General features: G+C 43.5%; 2 protein-coding genes across 2 annotated transcripts; both read right to left on the reverse strand.

Moving 5' to 3' along the window:
* Window positions 1–1,296: 1,296 nt before the first annotated feature.
* On the reverse strand, window positions 1,297–5,566 carry baalca (BAALC binder of MAP3K1 and KLF4 a). The gene is made up of 3 exons (XM_063198042.1): window positions 5,175–5,566; window positions 4,650–4,804; window positions 1,297–2,310 (listed from the first exon to the last, which is right to left on the reverse strand). The coding sequence occupies exons 1-3, from the start codon at window positions 5,371–5,373 to the stop codon at window positions 2,221–2,223; spliced, it is 444 nt and encodes a 147-aa protein (XP_063054112.1). The 5' UTR covers window positions 5,374–5,566; the 3' UTR covers window positions 1,297–2,220.
* A 330-nt stretch (window positions 5,567–5,896) lies between these two features.
* On the reverse strand, window positions 5,897–21,482 carry atp6v1c1a (ATPase H+ transporting V1 subunit C1a). Its single transcript, XM_063198043.1, has 13 exons — window positions 21,359–21,482; window positions 20,282–20,428; window positions 18,592–18,659; window positions 16,621–16,706; window positions 16,056–16,150; window positions 15,085–15,176; window positions 11,444–11,542; window positions 11,196–11,264; window positions 9,547–9,639; window positions 8,980–9,073; window positions 8,448–8,545; window positions 7,807–7,933; window positions 5,897–7,098 (listed from the first exon to the last, which is right to left on the reverse strand). The coding sequence occupies exons 2-13, from the start codon at window positions 20,411–20,413 to the stop codon at window positions 7,000–7,002; spliced, it is 1,152 nt and encodes a 383-aa protein (XP_063054113.1). The 5' UTR covers window positions 20,414–20,428; window positions 21,359–21,482; the 3' UTR covers window positions 5,897–6,999.
* Window positions 21,483–24,405: the final 2,923 nt, after the last annotated feature.

Below are 24,405 nucleotides of genomic sequence, written 5' to 3' on the forward strand. Positions count from 1 at the left end.
ACCACCCACAAATTAACAATAAAAAAACAAAATAAACATGTGCACCACATATCTACAGTATATCGCTGCATGACTACATCGGGTGTCTCTTCATAGGAGGACGCTTGTCTCAAATGGCATAGTACAGTGTGGTTGTGGTTTTCCACTGAAGCAGCTGACCTTACTTATGTTCAAATGTGGGTTTTTGGCCAGCATTAAACCTATTCTCTTACCAGTACTGCGCACCTGCTGTAAATGTTATACCAGTGCTGGGCACCTGTTCGCACCTGTCTACTTTCACCTCTGACTTTAATTCTAACCTTCCCAAAGTTCGATTAAAAAGAGGCGCCATGGCACAGTGGGCAAAGGTGTCAGATCTTAAATCCAGGGACCAGGGTTCGATTCCAACCTGAGGTCATTTCCCAATCCTTCCTCACCTCTCTCTCTTTACCCATCAATTTCCTCCCCCTCTCTCTTACTGCCCTTATCAATAAAGACAGTAAAACCCCAAAAATAAAAAAAAGTGTGACTGAAACACAATAACTATGTTTACATGACGGTTTTAATTCCGAATTAAATAGTTCTCTCGAATTTACTTTGAGTCATGGGTGAGCGGTTAGGGCGTCAGACTTGCATCCCAGAGGTTGCCGGTTCGACTCCCGACCCGCCAGGTTGGTGGGGGGAGTAATCAACCAGTGTTCTCCCCCATCCTCCTCCATGACTGAGGTACCCTGAGCATGGTACCGTCCCACCGCACTGCTCCCCATGGGGCGCCACTGAGGGCTGCCCCCTTGCACGGGTGAGGCATAAATGCAATTTCGTTGTGTGCAGTGTGCAGTGTTCACTTGTGTGCTGTGGAGTGCTGTGTCACAATGACAATGGGAGTTGGAGTTTCCCAATGGGCTTTCATCTTTCATTTAATTCCGAATTAAAGTGTTTACATGACGTTTTTAAAACAGAATTAAGCTTCATTCAGAATTAAAGTGAGTTAATTTGGAATTAAACGTCTCATACAAACGTAGCAACTGAGGGTATTTTATCTCAGGTCATTAATTATGTTCCCAAACTCTTCTCAAAATGACTGATTTTATTACAGCAGTAGCATTTTATATATGATTTTTTTAATCATCACAGCATCACAATGGGAAACATTCTGCTAAGTTCAAAGAAGTCTACACACACACAAACCTTATATCATACACACTCTCTCAGTCTGATTCATCATGTCAGGCACTCGTTTCATCACGTTATTAAGCATTCCCATAGGCACTGTAATGTGACTGCCTCTTGCCATTGCAATGGCTTTTAGAGCACCTGTCATTTTAGTGTGAGAAATTTCATGGTTCAAGTGGACCAGCCTGTTGGCCAATTTTCATTAATTGCACATTGCACCAGAAAGGTGAAGTGTGAGTATTCAGTTAGCAGGGTGGGAGCATAGTTTTGCTCAAAATGTTGCAATGCACACAACATTATGGGTGACGTATCAAAGTCCAGAAAGGAGAAATTCTTGGTGCGCGTGTAAATGTTGCATCTTTGACCTAGACAGAAAGTCTTTGTGATGTATCCAAGGTAAGATCTGCATACCACTAAGAAGGATGAACCACATCCAGCAGGATTAACTGTGGACACAAGAGGTCCAGTAGCTTCCCACTCTAAAATGACAGGTGTTTCTGTTATTTTGTCCAACCCCTGTAATATCAATATTATCCGTGAATTCAGTCAAGTTCAAGTAGTGGGTAAGGCTGAGCGTGAAATGGTTTGAAAAAACATTGTGCCACTGTGCACACGTGTGTCGCCAAAGAAAAGGCTCCTCTCAGCCTGAGCATCTTTTAACACCTCTCTCTCTCTCTCTGCAGCATTTTACAGTTGGCATTTTCTTCTAAATGCGCCAGACACGCGCACGCACGCACGCACGCACGCACGCACGCACGCACGCACGCACGTGTATGTAACGCAGGTTATGCACAGGTAGGCCTACTGGCAATTTCAAGCAGCTGATCGGATTTCCATGTCTTGGTGTCTCTTTATAATCTTTGATTCTGAAAGAGGTACATGAAAGCAGGTCAGATATTTACCTTGTCTGTGGCAGAACACAACCATTCCATTCTCTAAGTGCAGCAAACACCCCAATGTCCTGAACCATACAGCATGTATCTGGTGGCACAATTGCACGTGGGTGGATAATGGAAGGAGATATGACTGTCCGTCAACTGCCTCCATCACGAGAGGAGCTGGTTGCTCCTACTTGCCATCAGATGGGCTGCCCTCTGGGCAGGAACTCTTTGATGCCCCAGCATCCTTGCAGGACAACTTCCTCGGTCTCACTTTATTCTGTGTTCAGGTACAGGAAAAGAAAAAGAGGGAACAAAAATAATAGGTGGTGGGCCGGGAATTAAGTCACATGTTGGTAAAAAAAATGACCTGTAGGCCTATGTGTGTACAGGTGCCAATACTGATTCTACCGCAGCCAAACACTGTGCACTCATACACACAGGGGCGGATTAAGAAATCATGGCCCCTTGGGCCAGACATAGTCTTGGCCCCCCATACCCACCCCCCACTTGACCCTGCTAATCAGACATGCTAAGAAGACTACACACAGTGCTCACAGCTAGCAGGCAATTAGACACTACAACTCACCCCAGCCAAAAGTGCCACCAAAAGTGCAACTTTAAATGCCGAATCCACCAAACAGTAGGTAGGCCTACACACAAGTCATTTTTTAGCAACCACAATTAATGGTAGCAACTCGTGAACTCAAATAATTTCAAAGATAATTATTGCAAAGGTGGTTTTGAAGGCTGGTTTGGCTCGTGGCCATGGGGCCAAGTTGGCCTGGCCTCTTGGGGCCTTGGCTCTTTGCCTCCCTTGGGCCCCCCACCCTTGGACCTGACTTGGCCTGTGGGACTATACCAGTTCATTGTACACTATATTGGCTGGCACATGAGGCATTTTGGAGAGATTATTATTGCGAAGGCGGTTTTGAAGGCCGGTTTGGGTCGTGGCTGACTGGCCAAGTTGGCCTGGCCCCTTGGGGCTTCTGGCTCTCTGTGGGACGAGGCCATGGGGCCAAGTTGGCCTGGCCTCTTGGGGCCTTGGCCCTTTGGCCCCCTTGGGCCCCCGGACCTGGCTTGGCCTATAGGGGCTATACCAGGACATTGTACACTATATTGGCTGGCACATGAAGCAACTTGGAAAGATTAGTATTGCAAATGTGGTTTTGGAGGCAGGTTTGGGTCGTGGCCGAGCCCATTCTCGGGGAAAATCAACTGTATGCTTTGTGGTGCCGCTACGATATAGCCTCATTTTTCGTAGCTGGGCAACGCGCGCTGTCGTTGAGAGTGGATGAGAGAGAGGGTGAGAGAGAGCGAGTGAGAGAGAGAGAGACCACCCGAGGAGCGCTGTCGTTGTGTCAGCTTCATGCCATGTCTCCCTTCCTTCAACATTATCCCTAACCTTAACCCATACCTGTCAACTTTGAGCTCCAAAAATTCGGGAAAATTCCCCTATTTTAAGCCAAAATCCGGGAAATGTTCTATAAGCCAAATTTTGACAGTCAACGGGATGACAGAGACAGATCGGACGGTGCGTTCTACTCTGCTTTTCACAACAGTGCGCGTGCAAAGACAGATCCTGTCTAAAATCCTTCAGCACACGTTTTACAGCGTGGAGAAACAATGCAATGAAAACAAAACAATGAAATGAGCGCAATGAGTTTCTTCTTGTTGTTTTGTAGCACAAGTTGTCTGTGCAAAACTACGTGCTGGTACAAGTTGTGATTAAATTAATCGCATGATTCGCTGTTCCGAGGCTGTTTTATGCATTGCATGAACTGACGGTTTCTGAGGAAAAGAGTGGGCGCACAAGCGCTACGGAGCTCGAGGGTGACAGCTCGTATTTTCAAGGAACTTCAATTCTTGGTGGCATCTGGCATACAGTCTTCTGGCAGGTAGCTTGATAAGCAAGACCCTCTGTCTCTCTCTTCAAGAGGGGGTGTGGCTTGTCGGACAGGGCCGTGGGTAGCCTATAATTAGGCTACTGGACCGACAGTGTTTTTTGATAATGTGAAAAATCCGGGATATTTCCGGGGAAAATTTGAAATCGGGAAGAAAGCGGGAAATGAGTCAAAATTAGGGAGTTTCTTGGGAAACTAGGGATGGCTGACAGGTATGCCTTAACCCTAAACCTAACCGTAACCCTAACCCTAACCCTAAACTTAACCCTAACCCTAACCGTAAATCACTTGTGTGAAATGTTTGATTACCATCGTTTCCAGTTAGCCTTCAGTCGTGCTTGATTGTTGACGTCCGTCCGCATTATCCTTCCCCCCAGAACCAAACTACCCCAATTGTCAGTTCCCCCTTTCGTCGCCCAACCACGAGAAACGAGGCTATTCGTAAAGGCACCACGAGGCTTAAAGTTGATTTTTTCAGTTTTTCTCGTAAAGACTTCACGAATGGCCCGAGTTACTGTTGCGTGGCCACGGGGCCAAGTTGGCCTGGCCCCTTGGAGCCTCTGGCCCCATGGGCCTAGGCCCGGTTGGCCCGTTCATTAATCCACCCCTGCATACACAGCAGAGCATTGGGTCTGAGCGAGCAAGTGTGCTAAGCAGTGTGAATATTTGAAGGGTGGGGGTTGTGTGACAATGTGGCATGCAGTCATCCTCTCACCTCGTCTCTCTGAAGAGGCTTGCCTTTGCTTCCGCAGCTGCTGTTGCTGGAGTGCAGAGGAGGCTTCCCGCACTGTGTAGCAGTGCTCACCAGCTTCTTCTCCCGGCTGGATCCCAGCGCAGATGGACGTCTATCCTCTCCTTTACCTGAGGCTCCTCATAGATGTCAATAGTAATGCACACAGGAGTTTAATTTAGCATGGCCCCGGCCCTTCATGTCTACAAACAAAACAACATGACCAACCGTGCTCATTCAATTAATGCCCAAATACTTTCATATTCTATGAAAGTGGTAAAGTGAAATATGAATGAAGATACCTACTAAAGTCCATGCAGAGATAATGCAGGATAACAGGTGAATCTCTATAGCACACAGATGAGAAAAGTCTGCAAGGAGCGAGAGTGCAGATACCGAGCATTTGCTATTCTGTATCAAAAGGCAACGGTGCGCTGTTTCTGCTATAGCCCGCATCATTGATGCCATTTCTTCAATGATGTAGTGTAACGCGTTGATAATTAAACAAACCTTGGCAAGTTCTTGCACACTGCTTCGCTGGTGTGCTGCTGCTGTCAGATATTCCTCGTTGATTGTTGTTGTTACTACTGGCGCTGGCCTGGGCGAGCTCCGTGTCCGTGTTCGTGAGCCATGTCGACTCAGTCTCCCTTGTCCAACTCTCATAGTACCGAGGTTCAATTGTATCAGCCCTACTTCCTCCGCAACCCATTGGTATGTCCAGTGTCACTTTTAGCCCTGATCTCTAGGACTACAGTGGCACCTGGAACGGGTTCCTCGCATCTGAATCACGGGCGCACTATAGTGGCCGCAGCATTCGTCACAGCTACCCACATCCGCGGCGCGTCCTCTCCCCCTATGCCACTGATGGAGTTCGCAGCGTCTCAGAACCAGGGATGCTTGCTCTTATCATGGATAGCCTACACACGTTGGATATACGAGTGTGTACGTCACTGCCGACGTAAGTCGGAGTAATTGATAAGATAGCAAACGGCTGACTGGCACAAGGCAGATGCTTGGTCGTATCGACAGGACCGTAAACGCTCGGGTAGGCGCGCGTATAACGGTCCTTAAGCTCGTCCACTACATCTATGGATGCTGCGCCATCGGCAGTCAAACTGACTGACCATCACATATCGTTGCCATAGCACTTGGAAGGATGACTAGATAGGCTACTCTCACGTCATCATACACAATATAGCCTACAAAATAAAGGCAGACATTCAATCTTATTTTTTGTTGCATTTTATTGTTTCATCCAAGTAAACATCAGACACGGTTTACATTGACATATATATTTAAGTATTTTATATATTCATCTTCACACACACCAAATATACATGACAACATATAATAAATAACATCCTTTTAGACATGATCATCTGCTGTTGAGGTGAACCAAGACGGTGCTTCAAAAAAGCCATCATATCATAGGTAAGACAAGCCTGTGAAGGCAAGCCAACATGTCACCCTACACACGCACACACACACCAGCAGTTTAACAATCAGTGAATACATCTAACACTCAACACTACACCAAGGTGGAATGACTGAAAATACAGTGTTTTATCTCAAGTAAACCTGATTCATCCATTTAAGAATGCATCTGAAAATGTAAGTGCTCCTTTTTGAAAGCATGTGTATGAATACTCTGATGCTCTTACAAAAACAAAGCAAACAACAACAAAAAATCCAAAACGTGTGTAAACAGAATCGTAAACTGTCGTACCAGTGCTCTCTTTGTGGCAATGGGAATTACCTTGCCAAATGGAATGAGCATAGGATGACCAGATAATTTGCAGTTCACCAATAACAACCTCAAAGATCTTCTTTCACTCACACAAAAGATTCAACAACGAGCCCGTCTACCCAGCTCATGCTGGGAAGAGAAAAGAGACTTTGGGGGAAACATATTTCAACCACACTGCAACACATCTCTCCTCCGCAGCAGAACTCCCTTTAGAAGGAAATCAGGACACAAGAAAATAGACTGCAAAAGCTAAAAACAATCACTGTTTCTCAAAGTCAAGGATTCTGGCCTTGCTAGGACGCGAAAAAGCCCAGTGATTGGATACTCCGCAGAGTTCACTTAAGAGTACCCAATCACTGGGTGTTTCACATCCCAGCAAGGCCAGGATCCTTGACTTTTGAGATACGGCCACTGTTTTTGTACATGGGAGGAAAGAGGTGGTCTGGTCACCCAATGAGCATGCAGAAGAGCAAGACAAGGGCGGGTTTAAGGGGAAGAGTCAACCAATCAAGTGGTTGCCGGTCCAGTTCATGTCAACACATAGACGGCTTGAGACAAAAGGTGGCCGCGTCCAGCGTCTGAGCGCTTCTATTTGAAGTCTAAAAGGTTGCAGTCGATTTTGTAGTAGACGTAGGGGTAGTACTCCTGCTGGCTCAGGTTCAGGCCAGGGATGTCCATGGCAGACTGCTGTGTGTGGAGAGAACAGAGGGAAGAGAAGAGGAAGGAACGGTTTCAGCTGCATGTCAACGTCTGAGTGCACAACATAGAACTGACCTCCAGACCACGGGCCTATACTACAAAGCAGGATCAGGATAAGTCATGGGTAAATTAAGAGGCAAATCATCTAATAGAAGAGCCTGGAGTCCTCATTTTCTTAAGAAAGGCTCTTGTATTAGTTGATTTACCTCTTAACTTAACCTGAACCAGCTTTGTAGTATAGGCCCCAGATTTTTTAGATTTTTCTTTTTCTTTTTAGACTTTATTGATGGTAGGACAGTATGAGAGGTGGACAGGAAGCGAATGGGGAGAGAGATGGGGAGGGGTCGGCAAATGACCCAGGCCGGAATCGAACCCGGGTCTCCCGCGCAGCAGCCCAGTGCCCCACCGTTTGAGTCACGGCAGGGCCGACCACAACTGTTGTTACAAACATCACAATGTCATAGTCAAGTGGTTTCAATCAGTATATTGAGTAATCTTTCATCACATAGAACTTTGAATATTTCTTAGAGCAGTTACTGTATAGGACACCTGATTAAGTTGCTGCAATCGAGGGATACAGATTCCAAATGCCTTGATTTAACCTCTGTGCTACATAAAGGGTAGTTCATCAACCTGACCTTGTAAGAAACAGTTGGGAGTTGAGCGCACTTTCTATAAAAAAGGAAGTGAGCTTACGTCGATGATGGCGGCGGCGCTGCTGTCCAGGTGCTTGTAGAGGTCGTTGAGGACCTCCCTCAGCCGCTTCATGGTCTTCTTATTGGGCTGCAGCAGCATGGCCTGGAAGTTCACAGGCAGGCCGTACCTACAAAGGTACACGCACACACGCGGACACGCACATACACACGCACGCGCACACACACACATGCACACACATGCACACACACACACACACACAATAGGCAGTGTTTGAAATAGGCAGTGTTTTGGGGAGGCTGATGTAAACAAATGATTTTTAAGAATACTGTTTTTTTCAATTATTTCCAGAAATATCCCCATTACAGTTGAAGTCATTTATTCACAGCGCCTATTTTTTCTCCTTTCTCTTTGTTTTTCACCCACTCTGATGCTTTTGGTTTGATTCTGTCTAGTAGTGTTTATAATAGTGTTATTATTTTAATATATGTACGTCCTTTGTTTTATGATTTTGCTATTTAATTCTGTGTTTTTCATCATTGTGTTTCATCATTGTTGTGCTAATAAAATGCTATATAAATGCAATGTAATATATGCTATATACCGTACATGAAACATAATTCAGCTAGAAGACCAGTGAGCCGTTAGTATTTTGACAGGATACCCTTGGTGGTCATGGATACCTTAGAACAGACTCCACAAACACTCTGAGGGCCTTGATGTGGATCCAAGCGATGAAGCCCTCACTGAAGTTCACCTTCAGCCATCGGACCAGAGGACCCTAACAGAAAGCAGAGGACACAAAGTTATTTAAAAAGCAGGGACAAAATGAGCCAGTGGCAGTCATTACACTGTGGGCCAGTCATTGGATTGGGCCCCTCACATTGTCACTGAGGTTAACGGGGGGAAAAAAGTGCTCAACGTCTTCAGAGACTGTGATATAATGTGTCCTACTTGATTGTTTCTCAGGACATTAACGCACTGTCATGTTTGTCACTGGAAATGCCTGACATTAGTTTTTATTGATATGGTGGTGGTGGATATGGGGGTGGTGGTGGTGGTGGAGGCATTTGGAGTGCTTGAGAGGAGGGTTAGGGATATGGGTTAGGGATATGGGGGTGGTGGTGGTGGAGGCATTTGGAGTGCTTGTGGGGAGGGTTAGGGATATGGTGGTGGTGGTGGTGGAGGCATTTGGAGTGCTTGTGGGGCGCTTACAAACTGCTTCTTCTTGTCGGTGGAGAGACGGGTCATCTCCTCCTTGTCCGCCTTCATCTCCTCCTCATTATACTGGAAGTCTCTCACCATGAATCTGATGGAGCACGCACGCGCAAACATGCACACACACAAAAACACACACACAAACACACACACAGATACGTTTATACACAAAGAAACACACACATACACAGGTATGCAAACGTTCGACAGACACACATACGTATGCAAACGTTCGACAGACACACATACGTATGTAAACGTTTGACAGACACACATACTTATGCAAACGTTTGACGCGCGCACACACACACACGCACATGCACACGCACGCACGCACACACACACACTTTGATGTAATTCAGTGGCACTCAATTTGATTCACGTGATTCGTGTCATCAGATTACAAGACCTCGTTCCCCCCTCGGGGATGGACATTTTCACAGCCTATTCAAGCATGTAATTACAGGGTGGGGGGGTTGGCATAAACAAGCTGCAACTCCGTTAAGAAGCACTCCTCATCTCCGTAGACGAGGGAGGGGAGGAAATGAAAACAACTCATCTTACTTGTTCTCCCGGGCCTTGAGTCTGAAGTCGTCGATAGCCTTCCTGAACAGGGTGACACTGAACAGCCCACTCTCCTGGTCCTCAAACAGCAGACTGTTGGGGGTGGGAGGAGGAGTGAAAGAAACAAGTCACACCTGACTCACTGAACACAGTCACAGCCACAGCCACAAACACACACTACATCCTCTCCTTAAAACATTTGGTAACACTTTACTTGACGCCGGTGTCATAAGCATGTCATTACAGTGTTAAGACAAGCTTTGCCATAACCGAATGTCACTTAAGGCCAACAGTCATAAAATGTTTATGACATGTACACAATGTTTATAACACGCGCATAACACTATTATGACACTGTAATGACATGCTTATGACACCGGTGTCAAGTAAAGTGTTACCAAACATTTTGATGAGTGAAATAAACAAAAAAAAAAGTTTTTGAGGTGTTTCACATGACTATGCTAACAAATTGTATCTTCAATGTTGTTAAATTATTATTTTTAATACAAAATACATGTTTACTTTTAATTGTGTATGATGGAGTTGACAAAAACAAGTAAGCGCTTATTTTATTTTTTTTTAAAAAGAAAAGTAAAATATGGGGAGGTTGTTCCAACACATTGCACTGCACAGTAAAGACCTCCGTCTGTGATAATATACTTCTATATTTTGGATTTGAACCATTTTGTTTCTTTCAAAACTAAAGCTTGTTTTAGCCACATTCTCAAGAATCAGTGACATACAGGGAGGAACACCCACAGTTAGGGGTGGGCTTGAGCCCACAACATGACCCGTCCACATATATTGTAAAAAGTGCATCACCCCTAAGTTGTGCGTGCCACACAGTAAAAGAGCAAAGCGATATCTTTTTTTTTCTTTCTGTTTTTTTTTTAATGTATATTTTTTAGGTCTTTTTGACTTTATTCATGGTAGTAGAGTGCAGATGGTGACAGGAAGCGAGTTGGGAGAGAGAGACGGGGAAGGGTTGGCAAAGGACCCGGGCCAGGAATCGAACCCGGGTCAGCCGCATAGCAAACGAGTGCACCACGGTAGGGCCGAGCAAGGCGATTTCTGATCAACCGACAGTGTTACAGTATATATGGCAACATGTGCATGCGACTAGAATCTGAAGGTAGCAACCATTATAACAACGTTTCTCACACAATCCAAACTAGTAGAAAGAGAAAAGAGTGCCCAAATTGTAACATAGGAATTTAAAAAGGTTCAACAATATTTTTATTTGACGACTGATTTAAATTAATATAGTATTGTAGTATATTGTGAAAAAGAACTATTCTAATATATTACCACACAGATGTTTCGACACAACGCCTAATCTATATCCAAGTGTGTAATTCACTGATCATCGGTGGGATGCGAATAAAGAATTATGGTAGATACCGGTAGTTATGAGTGGAAGACGGGGAGCTAATGTCTTAGTCAGCGGAGAGAGACAGTGCCAGTCAGCTAATGCTCAAGGAACTCTAATTAGTTTCCCTAGTAACCATCTACTCACTATCCCAGTGGACATGGCCTCTCCCCTCTCCTACCATCTACATATGCAGATGCATGCAAAATGTCGCTGTCTTATTCACATCCACTCTCCTAGACCTTGTGCACACCATCATTAGTGGGTTCGAATGACTTACTTTGTGGAGCGGGGGACTACCATCTCTGAAAGAGTTTCATACGTCTTCTGCCAGTCAGCATAGTTTGTCCTGAGAAAAATTTAAAACATGGGTTGGTCATCTTGAATATTAGAGTCAAGAGACAAGTTCAGAGCAGTGCCAAGTGTCAAAAATAGGTTGGGTCATATGTTGCTCATATGTACAAGTTGTGAACAACTTAATCATGTATTTGTAGTAATAATATAATTAATATTTTTGGTGAGTCTTACTTTGGTACAACCACGAGCATTGTGATCAGATACTCAGAGTCCAGCACAAAGTCCTCTTTCTTGACGATGTCAGCCAAACTCCTGGTCAGTAGACTCCCCCTGGTGGAAACAGATCCGTCATTACAACGGGAAAAAATTACACCAAAGTATCTTCTATTACTTAGAGTAACATACATCAAGCCCATTGTTTTCCTGGATCCATGTGACGTCAGGTGAACACCCCTTTAGGAGACCATTTAGGAGAACTTAGGTTGGGAGTTAGGAGACTCCAGGTTGAGAATAAATCGCTGTAGATGGCGGTAGCACACATCTTATGCAAGCCACCACCAAATACCACAGATAGAGAAGAGGGAGGAGGAGGGGACAACGCCCCCTTAGGAGGAGCCCTATCTCACGCCTTTCGTAAAGTCTTCACGAAAATAATAGATTAATTTTCGTGGTGCATTCACGTTATTGCCCGCCTTTCGTAAAGTCTTCACGAAAATAATAGATTAATTTTCATGCCGCCTATTCACTTGAATTGCCCCACTGCTGCTATGGTTATCTAAACGTCTGCAGGGGCGGGGAGGGGGTGCTGACAGAACACTGCTGATACACTCGGGACTCACTAATTCGACGCCCTTTCGGTACTTACGCCTTATGTCCCCTAAACCTAAACCTAAACCTAACCCTAACCTTAACCCTACTTAACCCTAAACCTAACCCTAAACCTAACCCTAAACCTAACCCTAACCCTAACCTTAACCCTAACCTTAACCCTAACCTTAACCCTAACCTTAACCCTAACCTCAACCCTAACCTTGACCCTAAACCTAACCCTAAATTGCTTGTTTGAAATGTTTGATTACCATGTGACGGTAGGCTACCGAAAGGGCATCAAACTAGTGGGTCGCTAGGCAACAGTCGGGCAATTCAAGTGAATAGGCAGCGTGAAAATTAATCTATTATTTTCGTGAAGACTTTACGAAAGGCGGGCAATAACGTGAATGCACCACGAAAATTAATCTATTTTTTTCGTGGATACTCCACGAAATGAGTGAGATACGGTTGTTAGGAGACCAAACTTGAGCACACTCCTTTGGATTGGGTGGGCGGAAGTGGAATTATCTTTCTCCAACAGAAGATTCTTTGGTCACACTATCATATGTATCTCAAGGCATTGAGTCATGAAGGTCAGAGGCGGTAGGATTTCAACACTCTCTGAATGGCCTAGATTGAAGTTAATAAGTTTCTGTATAAAAGCATGGGCAATGAAAAGGTGAATTCTATGGAATACACGTTTAAAGCCAAAAAGAGAAGTCAACCCGGCACTCAGGTGTATTACAGTCCAACAGTCAAACAAAGAGGTGCTCTTGGGGTAGGTACTGTAAATCAATCCACGATCAAAAAAGTAAATATGTCCTAGGCACTAAGGAGTATCACTAGGAAGGAGGGAATACATTTAAAAGCCTGAAATAAATGTAGGCTCTGCCGTGGTCTAACGGTAGGGCACTGGGTTACTTTGCCGGCGACCCGGGTTCGATTCCGGCCGGGGTCATTTGCCGATCCTCCTCCATCTCTTTCTCTCACTTGCTTCCTGTCACCATCTCCAACTGTCCTATCAAAAACAGGCAAAAACGCCCTAAAAAAAAATTGAATTTTTAAAAGCCTGCACTAAATGTAGCTACTCATGATGGTCGAAACATGTTGGCATTTTAATTTCAATTATTCAATGAGTAGCCACATTTAATAAAGTTTTTCAGGATTTTTTTTAGTTAAGTTAAACTTAAATAAGTTCTTCCCTTCATCCTGGTGATATACTCCTGAGTTCCTGGGACCTGTTGCTTTTTTTAACATGTTTAAAGCCCTTTACGTTAGAGAGTTGCACAAATTCTTCCATTTCACCCATTTTAGCCTAAGCCCTATTTGGGAAAAGGTGCCCTCTCCCTATTAAAATCTAAATATCTCAGCCTCCGAAGCATATAAAAACATGAAGTTGCATTTAAAAGCTAGAACCTTCAATTTGTACTAGAAAGTGTTCATTCAGCTCTAACATACCCACATGTTTAATAAAACAGCCCAAATATCAAGAACCTGAATGCAGCGTATATGTCGCTCCAGGACACAATGGATTAAAAATCATGCTTAAATCATACTTGAATGAATAGCTCCCCGTTGGACCTGTGTATTGTATAACTCATTCCTGCCGGCTCCAGTAGCATCATCTGTTCCTTACAGTGAGTGCATTTGTAAGATAACCATTTGTGTGTTCATAAATAACACCGTTATAATGTATAAATCAGTGACTTTGGTGAGGAAATAATACACAAAAAAGAAACATTGAAGGTTGCGAACATTGAGTTTTGCTAATGAATTATTTAAATGCATTGATTGCACACATCTGTCCCTTCAATGGCATGAGGTGTTGCGGATAATGGCAGAAAGGTATATTCAACAGTTCAAAGATCCATGCACAGCTTCTAGGTGCTGGTAAACGCAGGAGTGTTCAATACTTCAAAAGAAAGAAGTTTACCGCACACTTTCTTGATTTTATGCTCGTTTATTAAGAGCGAACAACGTGCTTTGCCTCAGTGCGTCATCCAGTTCGCTCAGGCATTGCTCAGGCATTAATGCCTGAGCGAACTTGATGACGCACTGAGGCGAAACGCGATGGTCGCTCCTGATAAACGAGCATTAAGTCAAGAAAGTGTGCGGTAAACTTGTTTCGGTAACACTTTACTTAAAGCCAACATTATAAGCGCATTCATAACAAATTATAACGCACATTATAATTACTTACAGCGTATTATGACTACACTCATAATGCTTCATGATGCTTTATATTAACAGTTATGAATAACTATGAATCTAGCTTATAATGCTTTATATATCCAATGGTGTCATAAGTGCTCATGGCTGGCTATAAACTACAGGTTGTCTGATGGGGCTTATAGTACATTATGAGTACCTATACCCCTCTATGCACAGACCTGGATGATAAACTGTCATAAGGGCTCATACAATGCTATAATGTTTCATGTGAGATCATAAGTCGTCAATGTGTGCTCTAAGTAAAGTGAAGTTCATATGGATGCATCTATAATGCACTGTATAATTCACATCTATAATGCATCATAATGTACTGTAAGCCTCATCAGGCAGCCTGTAGTTTATATCCAGTCATGAGTGCTCATAATACCCTTGGATTTATAAAGTATTATAAGCTAGATTCATGGTTATTCATTACTGTTCAATAAAGACGCTTTTGCACACCTCTGTAGTTGGGCAGGTGCGTAGGATGTTATCCCAGCCGGGTTGTCAGTGAAGTGAAAAGAAATCCCGCACACTGTCCATTCCACCAACAAACTTTAATACAACGTTTCGGTCATCCGACCTTAAGGTCGGATGACCGAAACGTTGTATTAAAGTTTGTTGGTGGAATGGACAGTGTGCGGGATTTCTTTTCACTTCACTATTCATTACTGTTAACATAAAGCATCATGAAACATCATCGGTGTAGTCGTAATGCGTTGTAAGTACTTATAATGTGCATTATAATTTGTTATAAATGTGCTCATAATGCGCTATAGATATGGGCTTCATAGAAAGTGTTACCCTTGTTTCTTTTGAAATGGTAGAAAGGTGTCGAGGGGTTGACTCACGCATTCTTCCTCTCCAGATTCTGCAGGTTGCCCTTTAAGTTGTTATAGGCAGAGGCCCTGGCCTTCAGGTCATTGTCAATCTGCGTCACTTGCTAGAGAGGAAGAAAAAAAAACCCCAGCAGATTAACTCAAAGCTGAAAACTAATAATTGTAAGCAGTGAGTCAAAAATGTGTCACATGTTCTGATGATGGTGTTATTACTGCATTTTTATCATGGCCCAAACATCTGGTGATGAAGATTGTTACTAAGGAAACCATGGATTGCTGATAATGGCCACCAATCACTACTGAAAACTAGGCCTGTAACGGTATAACCAGAGATATTCTATAGAGATATGCCAACATAATAGGTTTCTATGGGCACCTAACGCGACCAGGTTCCGGTCTGCCTAAAGAGGCGTGTCATAATGCTCCTACAATGAATAGAACAGTCCTTAGGTCTGCCTAGGTCTGCCTAAGGGGGGCCATAATAGAACCAGGAAACAATGGGCCAATGGAACCTCTCTCTCTCTCTACTCTCTCTGGTATAACCTATTGTATTCGTACCGAACCTAACAAACCTGTACCGAACCCAACAGTGCTGTACTGAAAGGTAGAATAAAAGGCTACTCTGCTCATGCTTTTACTTCATGCTAACCACTACATGCAGTGGCTTGTGTAGAACTCAGAGAGAATGCAAGAAAAAACAGCTGTAGAGGCCTGTTGAGAAAAGTGCTATTTCTTACACTGATGAAATCGCCGACCCAAAGTAACAATTTGAATGTATTTTCCTTTTTTCGTTTCGTTTTATTTTGTGAAATAAACAACATGCCGAGGAAGAAAATGTTTTTTTCCCCATTTTGTTCCCATACACTGTACCTAAAATGTACTGAACCGTGACCCCAAAACCGAGGTACATATCGAACCGTGATTTTTGTATACCGTTACACCCCTACTGAAAACAGTTCACATTTGTAAACGGCATCACTGACCTTGGAGACAATATCAGAGATATTCTTTAGGGACTGCTTGATGGGATACTTGGCCATGTCCCACTGAAACCTTGTGATGTAGGTGACGAGATCGACTAGACGGGGAGAGGGAAAAGAAACCAGACCTTAAGTAAAGCTTCTGATCAGCAGCACGAAATGTAGTGAAAGAAAGCCTTAAATACAATCAACAAAACAGCGCTCACCGGTGATTTTGCAATCACTAATATTACAACTCAAAATAATTTGGTGCAGAGGAGTATTGCTGTGTCCTGCATGTTCACGTGTGTGGAGCCAAAAAGAAAAGTTCACAAAGCAAGGTGATAGACTGAAAAGACAAAAGAACTGACACAAAGATTTTTCTTTTGAATGAGAGCCCTTGTGTCTTTTTAATCTATAAATGTACGAACCAACCTTGCTCTGGAGATTCAAATAATTTGCCTAACTTTGTGCATCTCTGTGCATGTACTTTACCCCCTTTTTCCTGAAGTACGTGTACCTTACCCATACAGTAAGTTAGTAGTGTACCAAAAGTGTTATTGTCCGTGTTGTGTAGCCAATGCCTTACCCCCATTGGCCAGCAGGTTCTCCTGAACTTTGTCTCGGCTGTCCTCCAGGACATCCGCCATGTACTGAGCGACCTTCTTCACCACACTGCGAACAGGATCAAAAGGCATCACACACCAGTGGCACAGTCATATATAATCCCTCCATGATGCTCAATGGCACTTCATCTGAAAACCACTGCAGGATAATAGATGATCGTGACCAGGGGCGGAGCTAACAGGTGAGGCAAGCAGGGTATTTGTCCCTGGGCCCAGGGCCCTCCCGTATTGGTGGTGGGGGGCCCGTTATGACCGTGGCAGGCTGTATGGGGGGGCCTATCAGCGTTTTGCCCTGGGGCCCTGTGTGCAATTGTTCCACCACTGATCGTGACCAAGAGAGATGTAGATAATGGGCCTGATAGGCTGGTTCAGGAGAGCTGGTTATAAAGAGGCTTTTATATCTCTTTTGTTCCTTGGCTTGAGTGGGTCACAAGAGGGCCACAATGCATCTGATAGGGTAATAATTGCAACACAAGAGTGTACATTCGGTGTGTGTGTTTCTGTGTGCGTGTGTGCGTGCGTATGTGTGTGTTTGAGTGTGAGTGTGTGTGTGTGTGTGTTTATGTGTGTGTGTGTGTTTGTGTATTGGTTTCATAAAGAGATTTTGTATTTCTCAATTGGTGCATCCAATGGGCTGTTCAACTGTAAGTGCAATTCACAACTGCTGGATGATGGTCAATGATGCTAACGAAGCTCATTAAATGTCCAGTGTGTAATTTAAGTAGTTAAGTAGTTAATTTACAAAACCTATACTGTCCATTCAAAAATAAGGTTTTTTCCCCCATGAATATGTACTAAGTGACTAATACTTACTAAATTGACATTTCTACAGATTTACATACAGAAGGAACTCCTATTCGTGTATTAAGAGTGTACATTTTCCAATCCTAATTAGGACATATAAATAGAAGGTAGTGCAACTATTCAAGACAAAGATGGCAATTGTAAATTCTGCAAATAAACTACAAAACAAATGACACATTCTACCTTTAAGGATAATCGGCACTCTTTTTCCACATGGTTCAACCACCTCCCCAACAGTGAGGCGTCAAGACAGCCAGCACCACTAAATACTTTCCTTCACAGTGCGGAAGATACACAAAATTATGGAATTTAAATACATGCTAAGGTGAAGGTAAGCTAAGCTATGATAAGTTAATATATAAGATGATATGAGATAACATAAGATAAGCCATCCTGAACAGTGGGACTGCGAGTTTTCCAGCACCACTATAAATACTTTCCTTCACAGTCACTACGTTTACATGATGTTTTTAATTCTGAATTCATAATTCATAATTCAATAGTTCCGTCGAGTGTCCTTTCCTTTAATTCCGGATTGAGAGGTGTTAACATGAAGTTTTCAAGGCGGATTCAAGCTTTACTCAGAATTAAAGTCAGTTAATTCCGAATTAAATGTCTCAAGTAAACGTAGCAAGTGTGGAAGATACACCATGCATACTTAGTTTCATGGGATGTCAATACGGTATAAGATAAGATAAGAAAACTCATCCTAAAAAGTGGGACTTCAAGTACTCCAACACCATTGACTATAAATAATATCCTGCACTGGGTGGAAGACACACAAAGTCATGGGATTTAAATATGAGTGAGCGAGGGCCCGTCGGTGTGTCACCAAACTGCTAATGGCTAATTTTAGCCAACAGCCATGGCCACCACACTGCTGTGTGATATTTCCCACTAGGAGAAGTCAAACAGCAACAGAGATTAAAGCGCGCTGATTTTGACAAAGCATCCGTCGGCTTTCAGATCAAATACAACACAGACCTGTAATTCAGCACGGGTTTTAAAAACACAGAGTGAAGACAGGACACAAAAGCAAACATGGGAACACTGCTACTTTCCACTGTCATAACACACATGTCAGTTCTGTTAAAACAACGTTTTTTCTCTTAAATGTGCATTTGGCGTACCTCTCCACAAACGCGTCCAGTTTGGCCAGCTCGTCAGACAGTCCAACCAAGACATCTAATGTCCCGACCTACAGAGGGAGGGGAGGGAGGAAAAGGGGGGGGCAGGTGGAGAGGCGACAGAGGACAGCCTTTGATCAACGCTCTGTGTGTAATGCACTTATCCAAACCCAGCCAGCGACTGTTTGCTCTGCAGCACATGAAGTTTGGTTAGCCAGCAGAGGCTTTTGGGAGCGCGGGTGATTATCTAGGCGCCAGCCGCCTTTTCCGAACCCCACTGGGGCAAGAGGATAAAGGCTCCAGGAAACCCCTGGCCACCCAACGCGTGGCAGAGGCCAGCAGGGTTGAGTTATCCAGGGCAAGGTCGGGTGAAAGGGGGTCCACAGCCAGCCCAAGCACGCACGTACAAACAGACAGACAGACAGACAGACAGACAGACAGACAGACAGACAGACAGACAGACAAAGCACAGGCGCACACAGACACACACTCACAACACACTCACAGCACACACACAACACACACACAACACACACACAACACACACACAACACACACACAACACACACACACACACACACACACACACACATATTGTGCTTCAGTGCAAAATAAGAGCTATGAAATGAACTTAAAATAAACGTAAACTTGAACTTGCTATTCAATTAATGTCTGCCTAAGGACAGTATTTTTGCATGCATCTTGAGTATAGTAAAGCACATAAGTAGTTAACAATTGAATCCTTCTAGTATAAACAATGGTTTCTGAATGCAGTTGAGTTCAAATGAAAATGAAAGTTGTACTAGAAGCACTCAGAGACTGCAAACCTCCACCAAGGCCATTGGGTCACTGACGCCATAACATCTACATGCTCTGGAATCCTATGCCTTACAACAAGTTCAACATGCGGACAAAAGATGCGTCCAATGGCCGATTTTAAGAATGCGTCAAGAAAGCGTTTCAGACGGACAGACCGACAGACGGACATACCCTCTTATAGAGATGCTTAGGACGCATCTAAAAATCTTAATCTAATTGAGTTATCCTGCTGACATACAAACATACCAACGCGACAGAAAACATAACTTAACCTCCTTGGCGGAGGTTAAAAAACTCAGGATTGTGCACTGTGTCTATCTTTTTGAAAAATTACAATATATAATTATCTTCATATAATTATCGTATCATATTTCCAGGCACAGATGTGAATACATTTTATGGACTGTAAAAAATATTCGGCTACGGTTTCAGTTCAGACAGCTGCTTATGACGTGTGGAGATTTTGTAAAACAAATGTAAGAAAATCAATTTATAAAATGTGTCAACTAAACTAGCAAGAACGAAAGTGATGCCATAGGCTACGTATATTTGTCTTTATTAAAATGGACATCTGTCTTACATGGTAAAAAGAAATGGAACGAAAAACCTATGTTGCAATTAGTCTAACCACCTCTGTCTGAGAAAGAAACTGGATATTTCAACAATAATCAATACTTTTGCTTTTTAACAATAGCTCCCTTCATGCAGTGTCCAGACAAAATACACATTTTACCCCTGGACAGACCTCTAAAACCAAGGACAAAACAGGACAGGTGGCAAGACTAGTTTGGGCCTCTCTCATCCAACCACTGACTAATACAAAAACAAAAAGAGGTAGCCATAAGACTGCTTTTTAAAAATAAAAAAGCCCCACCTTTAGGTCAGGAATGTTGAATTTGTGATTAGTGGACAGGTTGTTTGTGCGGGTGGTGGCCAACATCATTTTGTCCCATGTCTGTTGGCAGGTTTTCTCTCCAGGCGCCGAAATCAACCAGAACTCCGTCATGGCTGCAGCTAACCACTAGACAGGAGAGCACAATAATATCATCGTCATAACAAACCAAACCAAACAAATAGGATCAATTCCTTTTCTTTCTTCAGAGATGTGACATTAGTGTATCTAGGCCTACTCTGCAGCACTACAAGCGTGAGGCAACACTGGAATGTGTGGATCTCGTTCCCTTTTTTCTGACGTGACAGTCACGAGTTGCCCTCATGCATGCGTTGCTCAGTGGGACTACAATGCATTTTCATATGAAGCCCTTGGAAGTTTAGTTAACATGCATTGTCTTTTCCGCCCTGTAGTTCAAGAAGTTTTTTCATTATCCAATTTTGCTGGGACAATCCACGCAGGAAAAAGGCTTGATAAAGCATGGGATACAATTCACATGTAATGATAGACGTGAGGATATCAATTATATTGAATCCTAGAAGAACACACTTGGAAAAAAATAGCTGTCAAATATTTCATCAAACTCACGGGCACAAGTTGTGAACGGCATGCTACTGTCATGTGCCATTCATGCGAAGCACACAGCACAAGGAAGGCACTAATATAACTGAGAATAGAGCACTGGCTTGCATTTACTACTATTCCTATACAGAAGGAATTTCACGTAAACATTGGTGTAAGGTGTTACAGCCATTGGCTGCCGTTAGCTGGATGTGTTGGCAGGCTCTAGAAGTAGCTGGACAATTCAAATTCTTTTCTGTTTTAGAAAATGTTGTATTTCGTTGTTTCATCAGTTCACAAATGCAAATTCATAAACCACAACATAGACTTGATATGCGTGTCAACAACATCGGCCCTTCAGCTACATAATCCACAGCACAGAGATGCTATGCTGTGCTACTCACTAGCTATCAAAGCTGTCTTCCATCCATAGCAAGGTTACCGATGGCTACCTCTCTGCACGCTAGATAGCACGACAGAAAGGATCGAACAACTTACCTATTTTATGGTGATGCTGATTTGCGAAAAGAACCGACTACAAAAGTAGCGTATCAATGATCAGACTACAAATATTTTATTATTGCCCATCAGACTGTGATGTCTATGACAGCAACAGACTCCACAGCAGTCAGCTGATCAGTGAAGGTGTTTCCTCACTGAACGTGACCAGCAAGGGGAAACATTCTACTCGCAACAAAAACCCGAGTGACTACTACTGGTGAGGATGTAGTACTACAGCTAAGCATAAGTAGTTTTGCAAGGTGCAGACTGCAGAGTACTGCTGTTCAGTTAGCTATAATGGTGCTGTTGGCAAAGTTAAGCAGTAAATTAAGTAGGCCTCAATAATAAAAAAAGGGAAAAGTATTAGGGCCTATATCTGCCTGTACAGCCATTATTTAGTAGAGAAGTAGAGGAGTAACTTCATTGACCCCCAGGGGGAAATTCAGGTAGGCCTAGGTAAATTTTAAGTAACCTCATTGGCTATAGACTAATTTAACAAAAAGGGCCCTACCTGAACTTTAGGGACAAATGTTCCAAATAACAGTGTGTGTCACTTTTGAAGAAGTTTGCAAATCTTATATTTTGCACCCTTAATCATGCAGATTCTATCTGAAGATCTTGTGACTATAGATCTTGGCCTACCTCCAGCTTCTTATAGGCTACTATTCTATTAACACTTCGTGTTTGTTGTAACCCAAACCTGTTTAATGATCATGGTTCCTTCAGAGAAAAAAAGGTTGAGAGTTTATTGTTTTCTCTTGCTTCCATGACATGTCTTGGTCTCGTAGACCTGGACTTGGTCTTGCTGTGTGTGTTATCATATTTTCAGTGAAGAGTGTGTGAGGTGAACATCTGTGTGGGTATGATTTTACTGTCATGCCAATGTTGCTCTTTGCTTTAATGGTCAGAGCACATGTTTGGTGCGCGGGAGGCCGTGAGTCAAAGGCGGACAGGGCAGAGAAACTCTCACCTTTGCTTCAGGGCAATCATGCAAGCGGTTGTAAGGGTTTCTGAAAACCTGAGGGCTAGACAATTCCTAACACTGCCAGGTGGGTTATGGGGAGTGAATAACCAGTGCTCTCTCCCATCGTCCTGCTCCATTGCTCAGGTATCCTGAGCACAATGCTGTGCATGCACCCTTGGGCTGTGCACCCTTGCTTGAGGCATACATGCATGGTTGGATGTGTGGTGCAGACCACATTATAGGTCCAGTTACTGGTGGGCCAGCCCCATGATTCGTCAGCCAGTCTTAGGAGCGTCCATTTGCAAGCTGGATTGTAAGATGTTCACTGAAGTGAATTTCACAGTATTTGCTTCAGTTAAGTTTGATTTCTAGGATGATTATGTTCTACAAACGGCAACCCGTTCGTAACCACTGCTGTGTGTAAAAAAGAGGCAAGCAAACCTTTCAATTTGAGTAAAGTGCAATAAATGTAGGCCTATTTAGGTTAATTGTTATGATTAACCCAGTAAGACACAGACCCATGTTATAAATTAGCTGTTACAGAATGGCAATGACCAAGTCATAATGTATTACCAAAGGCCCTGTGCACTGCCATAGTTTTGCAGTTGCCTCCTATGGTAGTAAAGTTTTTTTCAGTGACTAATACAGCTTCTCACTTATGGAATAGTGCGTATTAAGGAGCTATGACACTGTAAAGGGCTTCAATAACCTGACCGAAATCATGAAATTAAAATATTATGGAACTATGCAATGCTGTTTCACTAGTATTGTTACAGCTAGGCCTCTACAGGGGTCTGTGAGCTATCAGAGTGATTTCATGTTCCCCTTGACATTGCAGGAATGCCCAGTCAGCAGGGGCTTGGAGGGAGGCACATACTTTCTAAATTTGTTCAGGAGACCCACTTCCTGCCCATGGGTGTCTCCCGTACCGAATTCGAGGAAAAGCCCACAAAGGAGCGCGTGTTTATGAAGTTCAGTAGGTCTGGGGCACATTGTTTGAGACACAATGCCGGGACAGTGTGGAGCCGGCCCCACAGATCAAACAGCAGGCTGGCCTGCCCACGGCACTGGCCCCAGTCCAGGACGTTGGGGACCAGTGTTGCCAGATGTGTCTTACCAAATCCCGCCCAAAAGGTTCTCAAAAACCGCCAAAATGCGCTAAATTCCGCCCAAATTCAACAAATTACATTGACTTCTATGGGCCCAAAACCGCTTAAAAAAACGCCAAATGGCCAATTTTTCCCGTTTTTGCCCGCCGACGCTCATCCCAAGTAGCCCAATTGGGCGGGCACCCGCCCAATCTGGCAACACTGTTGGGGACAATTGTCTGGGCATGCCTTCCATATACTCATTTATTTGGATGCTGATAAAGGCTGATGGGGAATTGTTAAGATTATATTTATTATGTCTAGCATGCTGGGTGGGGTTGTTGCTCCCGAGAGACCCATTGCGACATCAAATTATTAGCCTATCTACCAACATCAACACATAAAGCTTAATACCAGATAAGACCATATCCCCTCATGCACCAATATGCCTCGGATCAAATTGTGGTAATTGCTCAAGTTCCAGTAAAGAAATAATATTTCATCACAGCAAATGCCGGCCAATAGTCCAGAGCAGATAACTCGTTTCCTCTGGGTATTATGCACCGTGGAACAACCAGTGCTCTCCCCAATCCTCCTCCATGACTGAGGTACCCTAAGCATGGTACCGTCCCACTGCACTGCTCCCTTGGGGCACGGGAGAGGCATAAATGCAATTCCGTTGTGTGCAGTGAGCACTGTGTGCTGTGGAGTGCTGTCACAATGACAATGGGAGTTGACGTTTCCCAGGCCCTTCATTTCAGTTTCAATAGTGAACACTACATATTTTATAGCTTAATTTAATTATTTTTTTTCTTATATATTATATATTATACTGTTAATATATCTTTAATTTTGTGGGCATCTGTGGGTTGCTTCCAAACATAATTTCACTGTATTTATATAGTTACAATAAAAGCACTCTACTCTACTCTACTTTCTACTACTCTACTGAACTGGCCTCCTGATGGTATTATTATACTGGTTCACCAACA

This window comes from Engraulis encrasicolus, chromosome 5, assembly GCF_034702125.1.
Source record: "Engraulis encrasicolus isolate BLACKSEA-1 chromosome 5, IST_EnEncr_1.0, whole genome shotgun sequence".
Taxonomy (NCBI): Eukaryota; Metazoa; Chordata; class Actinopteri; order Clupeiformes; family Engraulidae; genus Engraulis; species Engraulis encrasicolus.